This window comes from Apostichopus japonicus, chromosome 9 (genome assembly GCF_037975245.1).
Source record: "Apostichopus japonicus isolate 1M-3 chromosome 9, ASM3797524v1, whole genome shotgun sequence".
In the NCBI taxonomy this organism is placed as follows: domain Eukaryota; kingdom Metazoa; phylum Echinodermata; class Holothuroidea; order Aspidochirotida; family Stichopodidae; genus Apostichopus; species Apostichopus japonicus.
Genome location: NC_092569.1, coordinates 32,448,184 through 32,462,750, shown reverse-complemented (window position 1 = coordinate 32,462,750; position 14,567 = coordinate 32,448,184). Strand labels below are relative to the sequence as shown.

Below are 14,567 nucleotides of genomic sequence, written 5' to 3'. Positions count from 1 at the left end.
TTTCCTATCGTTTGTGGCGTTTACCTGACATCATTTCAAAGTATAGTTATACATTAAGCTTATAACATTCATTAATGAAGCAAAGAGATGCTTTTATTCTACAATACAGTTCGACTTTCAAGGGATTAATAGATGCCCAGGTGAGCGTGTATACATGCTCCATTAATTAGTATAAAGTAATTAGTATAAATATAAATGTTACGAAACTTATCAGCATCACATATCGAATTCGTTATCGATTGCAGTCTCTTCATGTCACTGACACACCCAAAATACCAAAAAAGGAAACCGTAATATTTGGACTAAGGTCGAAAATTCGCTAGATTTTTTCGAGATAAAATCTTGAGATAAAATGTCGAAATTCAGATATCATTTTTTTTGTCCTGGTCCACGAGGTTTCGACTTTCGAAAACTGAAAGTAAAGGTAGAATCAAAATTAACCATTTTGCAAAACAATTGATATTGGGGTAACTTAAGTGAAATGGTCGAAAATATGAGTTTAAGTTTGAAACTCCCAATAGCCCATCCGTTCCACCGCACAATCTAGAAATTAAGTCTAAAATTTTATGCGAATATTCCCGATCACCACCACCCTCTCTCCCCATTATTTGATTGGTCCCTACGCCATCCGAAATAGGAATGATTGTAACACACGTGTACCAGTGATGTGTAAAGTAAAGGGAATGCTATATATTTCAATAGTTTCAGTACTCGAAGTGAGTAAGAGGGCGATATTCATCATTAACATATGTTTCAAGAATATTGCCTTAAAGGCATTGAAGACTCGCTCCAAACCGCGTGCGGCCATCTGAAAAAAGTTAACTTTATGTTGCTTGCAAGTGACGTTTTGTTCGTGTCGCTACAAAATGCAGACAGTAATGAAACGTGATATCTTAATTGTTATCTTTAGCTGGACCTGAGATGTCCATCGCTGTATCGTTTGTATACTGTGCTGTGGGTATTGACCGCAGCTGTATGTACTGACTGCACACTAGTGTCTAATTACCGACGGTAGCAAGCTGTGTGTGTATTTTCTGGGATCGATGGTGGTGTCTAACACTTCTGTTACACCTCATTCGAAACTAGGTCAAATTACCGGCATTAGACGTTTCTTTTTGCGCGAGTCTTCACACCCTTCAAAGTAGCTGAAATGGTGAACTGCACCTAGCCACCCTATGGCAACCTCCCTCCCTTCTCACTCGCCCCAGTAATCCAAACGAACCCACCAAGTTTCAGTTCAGTGCCTCGATGGGTGTGAGGTGGGCTGCAATTTTAGTGGCAATTTTGCAAATAATGCTCGATAGATTACAATGTGTCATCCTAATTACACAACGTGTATAGGGATTGGATAATAAAGGGGGTTTATTCATTTGTTTTGTTTTCTCCAGAAAATAGAGCTAAGAAAGAGAGTACACATTATGTGGAATATACTATGTCATCAGGCAATGGATGCAGCTCCCTATATCTGTCATCACCATCATCATCATCATGATAGAACGAAGTTCCTTTTTTACATTGTCAAACCATTGTCTCCAAATCTGAATACCTTTAACACAGTTGCTATCGATACACAATTAAGAGGTTGTTTTTCGGTAATTGTGCTAGTATTAAATCATATATAATGCATAGTTTACAAACAATATAATCATATTTTACAAACAACTATGTCCGCGTTGACACTGTGTAATTGGCAACTATGGCTTCCTGTTATTTGTTTTCTAATAATCTTTTCCGTATATAAGTTACATCAGCTATTGTTGCAAAGTTAAAGGGGTACCGTATATTGTGCTTCTTCGAACTTGTTTCATGATAATAAGGTTTTCAGATTGTCCATATATTAGTTATATATAAATAAGTCAAAAGGAAATATATTTATTTCTTTATAGACTAAATAGTTGTTTTTTGAGCTTCTTATCCTTATGTATGTTTTCACTATAGGCTGGTCAACTGATAACAATGTAAGACAAAGAGACCAATGTGATTCATAAGCAGAGCGTTTATTCGCTTTGTTTTAGCCTTGAGTTTTGTTAACAAGGCCAAAATATGGATGATATGAGATGAAATAATGAGTGACCAAAGACGCATCTCTTATTGTTTAAAGAAAAAAGTATTTCTATTCAGATTTGAAAACAATAGTTTGGCAATGTGAAAGTAACTCCGCTCTTTGATGATGAAAATATGCAATTTTAAATACTATTTAATTACAAAGTAGTATCTATCCTCTTTATTGGTTTCTCTCTTTCTTAGCAAAGCTCTGTTATTTTTAGAAGCAAAATACAGGAATAAACCACGTTCATTTCCTGTAATGCTATGACTATAGAAGTAGCGATCAAAAAACATATCGTAATATGTAGAACCATATAAACGATCAAAATAAATATCGTAATATGGTATATAAATAAAATCTGTAAACTTAATGCTCTAACGCAGTGAAAATTTTTATTCTTATGTGAATATATGAAAATATCGACACGCAACTTGATAAGTGTTTGTATATGACGTGGACTCAGGGTGAAAGTTGTGCCCAGAGAAATAAAAGAACAAACATATGGAATGCCTTGTGTACTGTATATTAGAGCCACACATTAGGAAATAACATGAACTAAACTTCATTGTATAGATAAACGCAGTAAAAATACCTCTTTCGAGAAAGAAAGATATGTGTGAGAAAGACAACAGTAAACAGTTTTCACTTACGAAGGCAGTTAGCGATCTGAAGAGAGAAGTAAACATTGGGTCTATTTCTTTTTATACCATGGCATATGGTGATACTAAACAGTGGGTATACAGCCGCCCAACATAATGAGTCACGATTAAGTAACCTTTGTATCAACTTTAGTTTGTTTTATCCAACTTAGATGCATATAATTAATATGTCATCTGAAAAAGGATTTCACTTCCAATTATTTCTTCACCACGAGTTGATTAACATTTCTTAAAAAATCTCTGGTTGAGGAAGCAGAAACTAATAGGGCGTAGCGACATATTCTTTTAAAACAATGATTGAGTAAGATATGGTTGAATAGAATCATGCTTCAATCTTTCATATGATATTAACAGCAGTTTAAAGCGCAATTAATGTGCCAACGTTAGTTTTTATTAGTAATGTCAGATGCTTGTGTGATATAAGTAATGGTAAATGTTAAGTTATTCATACATTCTGTTGCAGAGAATGCACGCACTATACAATGAATAGCCCCATTTTTTTTTTCGTTTCCACAAATGAGCCAGGTATAGTTGTAGCAATATTTTAATTCGTGTCACTCGTACGAAGAACATATCGTATTACTCACAATGCTATACAGGCGATACTCATAGCTGGTACAGCAACTACTGTTCATGTCCCACAACCGTGCATCAATAATTACTACTTTGTGTTCGTAACATGGTAACATGTGTTACAAGGGTGGCACTGTAAGAACCGCAAATCTGTTAACTTGCTCATGTCCAATAAACGTGCATCAGTAATTTCTACTTTGTGTTCGTAACACGGTAACATGTGTAACAGGACATGAACAGTAGTTACTGTACCAGCTATGAGTATCGGGTGATGACGCGATCAAGGGCGGCGGAACCGGGGGGGGGGGCACAGGGGGCACGTGCGCCCACTTTTCCTCAGATTAAAAATGTGCCCTTTTCTACATAAAAATTTCTAAATAAAAAAAAAAGTTTACAAAGCGAAACCCACGTCGAATGAAATATTTCGGAAAGTTTTAAATGTTTACTACCACAGGCGTAGGAGCCCAATTTGATTGGGGGGGGGGGGGCTGTAACGACTTGCCCGAAAAATATTACCAAAGTTTTTTGCGCGCTACGCGCGCGTTCAACATGTTAATGTGCATATCATATAGGCATGCGTTGGTTATTACAACGCATGCCAATAACATACAATCAATTGCCGTGTTATAACCCTTCCAAATTGGTTATAATTATTGGGAAGTCGTTACAATAATATTGATCATAATAATATCAGTTTAACCATTGAAAAACACAGAGAAAATTACTTTTCTTTCAGTATTTTGACATATTTCATTTGCTTTCATGCATGGATCGATCGCGTGTCCAGGGACTTGGACTTTATAATGATTTCACCTCATTTTGTCGTTTTCCTTGTTTCCCAATTTGCACATTAGATACTGCAGTGCTAGTATGCTTTGTTTCCTTGAGGGGGGGGGGGGGGGTGGCGTTGATGGAGTGATGTGTATACGCAAATAAGATAATACAATAAGAGTTATAAAGGGTACTAAATATCAGGCTGCATCAGTCCAATCGAATTTCTGCAAAGTGCCCTTCGACGTTGGTGCCCCCCAGTTTAAAAGTGCTTCCGCCGCCCTTGGACGCGATATTTGTAACTGCATATTGTAACTGCATTATTTGGTCTGGTACATACAACTCCAACCTTAACAATCTTATAATACTCCAAAAGGCAGCCATTCGCCACATAACACACTCAGCCCGACGTGAGCACACCAGTAAACTCAACTTACTAAAATTGCACGATCTCATTAAAGTTAAGCTTGCATTATTTGCCTACAAGACCTGAAATGGATTACTACCAGCTGCCTTTGACAAGGGAGTTGTTACATAACAACTCCCTGCTGTGACTATTTTTTAACCAGTAACAGAGATGTACATAATCATAACACGAGGCATGCTAATCATGCCAACTATAATCTCTACAATACCGCCATTGGAACTGTAAGCCTACAAAACCGTGCAACAAAAACATGGAATCTTCTAAGGAACGATTTAAAGAGTAAAAAGTCAGTCACATCCTTTAAGAAGTGGTTTTGTTTGGAAATGATAGCTAGTTACTGACTATATGTATGTAATTACTATATATATATATTGAACATTTAACTTGTATTTGTATTTATGTATATGTGTTTATACATATATATTTTCTTTCCTTTTCTTTCTTCAGGGAGTCTTCCACACTGTTAAGCTTTTAAGCTTTATGGAAGACTTCCCTACACTTTGTACATTTGTGGCAAAAAAAAAAAAAAAATCTTGGGTATTGCTATGCGCTGTTTCACTCTTTCAATGTTCAAGATGTTGCTAAAGCTTGCATTAAATAGTTTAAATGTAGTCTGCTTCAAAGTAGAACGTTGTGTAGTATATATTTCTTGATAGCGTCAAGCAACTCTCTTACTAAAATGGAAGCTATGTTGCATTTCACTCTGTTGCTTCTCGAAGCAAAATTTTAGTAAGATTGACTAAATAATCCATTCATATTTTGTATAAAGTGCATATCAAATACATAATAACAGATGATACTTGGAAGTTTTCAATATCTGAAAGATAGTTTGAACCTTAAAATCAGTCGAATGATTGAGAATCAGGTATAGCCGTATAAACAATGCTATATTAGAGAATTAATGCAGCTTAAATACCCTTGCATATTAGAACAAACAAATAAGAGCCGGTGAAACTCAAAAGTCGCTACCAGACCCATATTAATGATTTTCCGTACGTATATGAAGTGTAAGGATAATTCCAAAGAGTAAAATACACAAAAAAAGAGTATAAAAGCGACTAGTAGATAATTATCATAAGGCCCGAAGGACACAATACGTCGCTGTCTTATTTATCATAGGCCAAAACCCACCACGAGAATCACGCAAGGTAGTAATAGCGACAATGGCATTCGTGATTTGTCTCCCGAACTGATCATGTCGACGTAACGGTTACGTGACCCGTTGTTTGGAGCTGGTTGTATATTGAGTATTTCGCACATCATACTGTAAATATCAACCTGTAATAAATAAAAAATAAAACAATCTTTAAGAAAAATTTCAAGTTGACCGCTCGCATACGTGCACGATGTCTTAATTCGATCCGTATGGTATTTGTCCTCAAAGTGTATACGTCCCCAAAGTGATATATATGTCCTCAAAATGGAATTCTGTCCAAATTTTTAGTGTTGCAACGAAGAGAAAGCATAGGTCATTCCATTACACAAACTTTTAATACTACTTATGGATAATGTAGATATCAATAAGAAAGCTCTTTGTCCACCCAACTATAAGACATACATAATGATCTTTAGCCTATGTGACGTGATCTTATTAAGCTACAGCGACAAGTCCTGGAATTTTCCAATAATACACCGAAAGATTAGATTAAAATATCACCAAATATTAAAAGCATTCTTGCCCATTTCAATGAAAACATTTAATGCAAGAAAGCACACAAACTTAACTTTGAATGCGTTCTTAAACTAAATTGCGACCATTGTTGAGCTCACTCTACTAGAACTCACATGGATCCACACGTCTACAAGAAAACAGTATAGTTATTGTACTCACAAAACTTAAGTGAATCCGTATACAAAGCATGAATTTAACTTACTGTTTTAGCTCTTCGTGGGGGGGGGGAGGGGTTAGGGGGTGGGGACGATATTTACTTCATAAATCACGTAAAGTTTGTGGCAGAATGTTACACCATACCGACTCTAATGGGCGAGCCCGATATCCTTTCTTGAAAAATGGTCCCTGTGCATAAAATGACGATTTCATCGCCATCCACCGGTTATCGTACCCATGGTTACCTCCGGAAACTTGCTGCTTCTCAGGGTCCCAGGTCTATCAATCAAATATGGGTGAAATTAAAGCAAATATGTGAAATTAAAAAGAAATCGAGATCAACAACAGACAAAAACAAAATTCATTCTGAAACATTTAGCAACTATTTATAACTTGACAACTCCCTTTCAACGTAGAAAACATGCCTTGATTATATTATTGTTTATCCAGAATCAAACATTACTGTTGGTATTTAATAGCTCAATATATACAACAGGAATGCATGGATACTGTATAGAACTGTTGAATTTCAAGATAGGACGTATTTGTATTCAAACTTAATTATATAAGTAAATCAAAACAACGGAACATGACGGGGAAATCAATTAACAAATTGAAAAGAGAATAAAATAAATCTTTATTCTCTGTTCTACTAAGTAAGCTTTTAGCCCTGATTGCAGGCAAACCGTAATGGTAGGGTTTCAAGATTCATCAAACGGTACCTTGCTGTTAAATCTTTTTATGTACAAAGGGCTTACTTATTCTGCAATAATCATAAACAAGTTTCATAATTAAAGAAAAAAAGAAAAACCTGTATTCCTTTGTTAAACTACTGAAGCCTGTTGGATTAGAGTGTGTAAGTGTTCGTGTTCGAGAGAGGTATACTGAAACTTCGGCAATTTTAAAACTTCGGGATTTTACTTCTCAACCTGGATTTTTAATTGGTTCTTGGAATTAAAGACAAACGATGCTACAACTAATCAATTTAGTTACTCTATGGACGTTGCTAAGTCCATTTGTTTTAATTAGAAATATCCAAAAGAGATAGAAAGTTGGCAACAGTAATCAATTGAGCTAGTTACATAACACATCCTCATTTATATTTCACCCTGACCCTCCCTATGCCCTGTGAATCACTTGGAAGGACCAGAACCTTCTAGCACTTGACAATAATTTCAAAAGCTTTTAGCAAAGTTGCTACTGTGATAAATTATGATACAAACTGGTCTAATATGCAATGATTTTGTAACGGTGTACAACATATCTACATTGAATTTGTTTCTTAAAAGCACAAATTCAAACGGTAATAGATATGAAATAATTATAATTACAATGTTAATGTTAATATTATTCTCATTAACGGTAATGTCTGCAAGACAAAAGGGTGTGAAGACTCGCGCAAAAAGAAAAGTCTAATGCCGGTAATCTGACCTAGTTTCGAAAGAGGTGTAACAGAAGTGTTAGACACCACCATCGATCCCAGAAAATACACACACAACTTGCTACCGTCGGTAATTAGACACTAGTGTACAGTCAGTACATACAGCTGCGGTCGATCCCCACAGCACAGTGTACAAAGTTTAACGGCACAGCGATGGACATAGAATGGAATTGAAACAGTATGTCAGTGATTTAAACTCCTTAAACAAGTATTGTTATTTGTTATTTGTTAAGATATATGTGGGTGATCTAATTATGAATTTTAAAGCTGAGCTGATTGCAAAAACTTCATTTACCGTGTGGAGATGCCACTCTGGATCAACGAAACCGATGATTGGTAAATTACGAGGATTATTAGCATAGTGGAGACGTTCTGGGAATTCTTCCTTCCTGTAAACATGTAAAGCCGGATGAGCTGTCCTTAAAGCTTGGTAAATCTGTATGAAAGGAAGGATATCTATCAGTGATTAGTCTCTTTAACAGGAGACTCGTACCATGGATGTCAGCTGTTTCTACTTTATAAACAAATGCTCCGCCCATGATGCACACGCCATTACATGAGCTGTATTTATGATTGCAACTGTGTCATATTTCTCCTGTAGTCTATTTAACAGGACGACTCGTCCCATGGATGTCAGCTGTTTCGACTGCATACACGCATGCTCCGCCCATGATATACATGTGCCATTACATGAGCTGTATTTATGATTGCGACTGTGTCATATTCCTCATGTAGACACTTTAAATGATGCACACGCACACGTGTACAGTGGTGTGCCAGTTACACGAGCAATTGTGATTTTACCTTATTTGGTAGACCTGAATAGTCAGCGTATGTACTTTTTTAGGTATAAGCTGATTTATATCGTGTCACGTAGACTTACTCTGAACTCATATGTGGGGAAGCTTCTATTTACACGTGCGCTACCTGACATTGGAGGAGTTTCTTTCAACCTCTTATTAGGCCTACTGAATGCAAATAAATTTCACAAATGCAGATTGCATTTACACGTTGAAAGTTCGACGAATACTTATATCGTGCTTCAAGATATGTAATAGCTAAATGATACAACTTGAATCCCCGAGGCACAACTGTTGAACCGTTTTCGATTCGTTATGTCTTGAATTAACTTGAATGGTGAATGTTTCTCTACTTTTAATGATATCATATACTGTGTTGTAAATATTTTTTCTTGGATTAGATTCAAGTATGATTTTTGATAACTCACTCGAAGACTTGGTTGTTAATAACCGCCATGTGTTGAGCATTATACGACTTTATATTACTTGTTGATTTTCAATGCTATATTCATATATAATGTAACATGTAAATGCGATAAGGCTGCACAGACTTACACTTTCCAATTTCCCATCGATTGGTGTTAGCTGGAAGAATGGTCCATAATCAGCTACAATGAAATCAACATCTGATTCATTGATGTAATCGTACAAACGGATAAATTTTCTCGGTTCTACATCCACAAACCCATGATCACCAGCAAGAATGACATTTACTTCCTCCGATAAACCTGCTTCATCGATTAATTGGAAAAGATATCCAATTTGCTGATCGACCTCGGCCATAGCTTCCGCGGCCTCGGGATCCTTGATGAGGTGGGAATGGAGAACAAAATCAGGCAAGTTGAAGTACAAAAGAACTACGTCACAATCATTCGAGATCCAATTAACGGCATCCCGTACTCGATCTTGGAGGGAATAGCTTTCCCAGAAATAAGGAGCGATTGGTATGACCCTGTCTGGTAGGACCCCCTTTATAGGAACTGTTGTACCCACATACATGATACTCCCAACTGTCTTACCGGCATTTTTGGCGGTCACCCAAATTGGTTCAGCACCAGTATCGAACCATTCAGTGATGTTGAGGGCTTCCTGAAATTTATATGTTCTCTCTTTGGTAGTCTTATTAAAGTAGACGTTATGCAGAGCTCCATGACTCTCGGGATATAAACCTGTGAAGAGAAGGAGGGATACAGAGAAGTGGAGAGAGAAGTAGAGAGAGATAGAGAAATGGAGAGAGAAGTAGAGAGATATAGAGAAATGGAGAGGTGGGTGGAGACAGAAGTGGAGAGAGAGAAATTTCACCTTACGGTTCGAATTTATTTTGTAAATTTAAAAATGTATTTTGGATAACAGCATGCTCTAGGCAGCGGTATATTATTGATCAATGAAGACTAGGGACTGCATCAAATCATTTTCACAGTGGGATAGCCTATAACGACGTCTATAAGGTTGAAACAATATATGCAGTAGAGTGATTGTGAAACGAAACGCAATGGGTGTAACTTCCAGTTTCATAGCTTGATACATTGTTGAGTCTAGAGCAACAAATGTTGCTAAATGTATGAACGAGTAGACAGTACAACCTTACAAGAATCATTCACTTGACATGTTTTTGTTACGTTATGTTATTTTATGTTTCAGAAGTATAATTACGTGACATTGTCAATAGTCAATAGGGAGTTCAAATTATGGATCAGCTCTTCTGATTGCATCAATAAAAGAAATACAAAGATACTTCAATGTGTTGTCCATGTCCATAGCGTAATTTACTTATCCGAATTCGATTGAGCACTTCGAACATGTTGAATTCCTTTTCTTTTTCATCAATTGATTTCGAATTCCATACTACATTTACTGGTAATATTGTGTGACAAACCGTCTTAGTAATCTCCTATGTAAACACCGAAGTCCGATAGCCAGCGGAATTTACGCAGATTTTCTTTGGGTGTATTGTACTATTATGCTTGTGATACTATATACGTACCAAAACAAACGTTTTGTTCTGTTGGCACAACTGCATATTTATGTATGTTTGACATGAACCCTTGACCTTTAAAAGACACAGTTGAATACGGCCTTCACCGCTTATCCCCCAAACATCATGTTTTGTTACTTATACTGTGAGACCTCCGGCTCCAGGGGTGCGTGTCTGTGTACATACAGTAAGCCAGTGTCTGGCAACAGTTTCACGCGTACTACCTGGGCGATATGTGTAAACGTTACCTCAACAGAGCATTGCTTTTGTTCATACGCATGATGACCCGGTCATACTGTAAACATTTCACCTACCTGTCGCTATAGAATATGTGCTCGGGATTGTCATGGTGATGAAGACACCATTCAGCCAATCGGCACGAACACCTTTTTCTTCCATCTTCTTCAGGTTTGGTAGGTTGAGATTGTATCCATCCCATCTTAGACCATCCGATAGAACAAGTATAAGCTTTGCTGGATTTTTGGCTCCCTAAAAATATGCAAACGTATATGGCTCATGGTTGATGATAACTTGTTCGAATCGTCCCACATGTAAGGGTATCAGCTTTCTCATGCTGGGATAACACCAGTCTTTTGATGATAATGAATATTCATGGGCTATTTCTAAGCATTGTTGACATCCAGGCTCGGTTGTTAAGAGTCGCTTTACGCATTGTTTAATGTTGGGCGTAGAACTAACAGACAGGGGCGAAGCCGGAAATTTGATACGGGCGGGGGGAGCAGAATATTTAAAAGAGGCACTTCTCACAAAGGGAGCATTATTACATTTAACGGAGCGCCATGACGTACAAAGAAAAGTTGTGCCCAAAATGTCTCACACGTTGCAGGATATAAACAATAATAAGAGTATTGTATTACGTAGCAGAAGAACTTTCAGGGGAATGATTTAGAAGGGTCGCATAGCTTCCTTCAACCTGAAAAGAGGGCTTTAATGACATTCCTGCTTATAGTTAAAGTCTCAATGTGTGTTTGCCAAATTTAAACTTCGATCTTTCCAGCTGAATGACCTTAAATGCTCAATGAAAATGACACCGTTCTATGCAATTTTCATAGTAATTTTCATTATTTTTATTAAGTTAACTGTCGTTAAACATTTTGAGCTGAATAAAATTCGCCAGATTTATTAATTAGTCCGTAGATTCTACAAATTTCAATCAAAATTTGCAAGCCCCGACTAACAGATCATGCGCCAATCAAATCTCTCTGTTTTGTTTACGACCGTGAGGCATAGGACTACTTTCACAGGTTTCTTCTCTTGAATAGTATCTTTATTTTAGTCTCACCGATGTAGCTTACATGATTGTTTCATTTCCGTCCATTGCATTGAATAAACAGATGTTCCAGACGTTTCCTCAGTGGAATTGGGTTAAAAAATGGACGGTACGAGTACATATAGGTTACATTTTTGTAATGAACATGTTGATATGGGGGGGGGGTCGCAGTTATTTTACGGTAAATCGTAAGCGCCATAAGGGCAACAGAAAATAAGTTTCTTTATTTCGATTGCGACAGCTTTTCTTCATTAAACCCACCTGGTCAGAGTGCATTTAGAATAAGAAATATTGCATCTGCTTCGGAATCTTGTTTTCCAAACACGTATCGATATTTTATTTTCCGGGGTACTCAAAGGGGGGGGGGCGGTGAGCTCACATTGCTCCCCCGGGTTACGTCCCTCCTAACAGGTCAATTGTTGAAGTAAGTGACTGTGAGGACGCTTATTTCTTATTAATAATAATGTTCTTTTTATAACAACCGTCAATTAAGGTGTAATGGCATACGCTTGTATAGCCAAACAATATTTAGAAAAGTTTAGGCCAAAGTGGAACTTTTGGATTTCTGGAAGCTCGAAATTTTCCGGTTTCCGTATAAATGTGCTTACCGCTACTACAAATTGGTCGTGACGTGCATATGATACGATTGGAACGACATTGTTAATGGCGTACCCGTAAATCTTCATTCGGTCAGAAAAAAAACTCCTATCAGGGTTTCTTTGTTTAATAAATGACAATGTTATAACTTTTAAAACTGGTTTAGGTTTAAATACAACATGCCAACGAAACGAAATATTACCGGCATCGCAGCAGCCATGTTTACAGTTATTGATATACGCACATAATATTTAAGTAATCTAATGTTCCGCGGAATATATGCCAGGCCCTTTGGTAGTGTCTGGACAAACTGGTACTTCCATGGTCTGAAGAGCCAAGTGAAAGGGCAAGTGAGTGTGATAAAATCAGTTCAGATCATTTTCAATCGGGAGGCAGACTTAAGTTTGGTTAAAGGTTACTATAAAACTAACATGTAGAAGAATTAAAAATATGCACTTACCTCAGACAGGTGTACTTTCAAAACGAGAAGGAGCGAAAAACAGATTATTCTGTCGAGCTCCATGGCCAAGTTCGAACACGGTTACTTCGTTTGTAAACACTCAGATAAACTAGATTGCATACAATGAATGGGTTATGATGAAGCTATAGTACTGTACGATATACTTTACGTACCAGGTACACTGATGTGATTGGGTAATCCGTATGCCTCTGCAGTTTATCCGTGAGGTTTGTTTGATAAGACCTGTAATCGTAGCTTGCCTACTACAGACACGTAGTATGCACGCCGGGAGCCGGAGGTCTCGAAGTATAAGTAACATAACATGATGTTTGGGGAATAAGCGGTGAAGGCCGTATTCAACTGTGTTCTGGAAGGCAACTTTCAATGACGGATTCATTGCGTGGAGTAGTTTATTGCCATTCAAAGTTGGTTATGTACTTGATAATGTAAGAATAAGAGCGTTACAGGAAAAAATTTGGGTTATTTATTGTCATGAAAATGCCAGATGAGAAGTAAGTTTAGGCTGACAAATTGCAATTACTGAGTTTTTCTAACCGGAAATATGCTGACAACATGGCGAGTGATGGAATTTTCTTTGAATGTGTCTATAATAGTATTATAATGTTAGGTATTAATCCACAGTGACTTATACGACACTGATGTGGGTACAGCTATGATAATGTATGTTGTCTCATAACCATGTTCCACTTTCCACCAGGTTGTTACCAACTTCATTCCGCTACGCAACAGATTATCTCCTATACTGCGATGTAATTTATGTGTTTCAGGGCGCCCTAACAATGCCTGAAACATCTCTTTTCACCAATGCCTCTGTTATTCGTACGATGTCACGACATTTTGTTTATGTGATCGTATAAAGACAAATGACGACGATAACGTCATCACTGTTGATAAATATTTCATCTCCCTCCTATACAAAATAAACAATCATTGGTCATTCTGACATGTGAGATAACAACCAGTCTCTGTTAAGGCGTATATTTTGATGGCGAGATAACGTAGTTAAAAGTCTCAACAGGTTGCTATAATGTAATGAACTGGCTATTGTGAGCTGACCTTAATTAATATCAATGATTTTTTCTTCAGTAAATGAGTACTTTGTGTCAAACATTACAGAAATATGTAATTAGCAATTTTCTGGAGTCTCTTTTATTCATTTTTGGTTGAAATTTTGACAAATGCACATTGTTGCAAATTGCATACTCTTACGCAAATCCAAATAAGAGGAATGAGAAATAAGAATATAGATAGTTCTAAAGATCACCCACTTCACTCAGAGATGATCTCTCTGTGCAATAGAACCAACAAGTACAATTTACGTAATCCTACTATCTTGCCATCTTTTAGAATTATGCTTTTTAAGAACTCATTTATCTACAGAGCAGCCATTTATATTCAAAATGGGTTCTTAGAATCTCTGTTATAATCCTTTTAATCTTTAAAACTTCTCTATCCTCTATCTTATTTCTTGTTTTTGTTCATGCTTTCATGTTTGTACATGTTTACGTCTTTTATGTATCATTTTTATGTGTCCTATTTATAAATTTTATAATTTATACTGGAATAAAGAAATTGAATTGAATTGAGTAGCTTTCTTTCTTCGCGTATGTCATATCCTCAAAATAACAGCATGCATAAATATAAGTATTTACTTTCTGAACATCCTACCTACGGAGC

At 36.8% G+C, this 14,567-nt stretch overlaps 1 protein-coding gene across 1 annotated transcript; it reads right to left on the bottom strand.

Annotated features, from left to right (window-relative positions):
• Positions 1–2,440: 2,440 nt before the first annotated feature.
• On the bottom strand, positions 2,441–13,155 carry LOC139974137 (ectonucleotide pyrophosphatase/phosphodiesterase family member 7-like). The gene is made up of 6 exons (XM_071981074.1): positions 12,870–13,155; positions 10,836–11,010; positions 9,102–9,715; positions 8,042–8,182; positions 6,450–6,584; positions 2,441–5,755 (listed from the first exon to the last, which is right to left on the bottom strand). Exons 1-6 carry the CDS (start codon positions 12,930–12,932, stop codon positions 5,591–5,593), a joined length of 1,293 nt encoding a protein of 430 aa, XP_071837175.1. The 5' UTR covers positions 12,933–13,155; the 3' UTR covers positions 2,441–5,590.
• Positions 13,156–14,567: the final 1,412 nt, after the last annotated feature.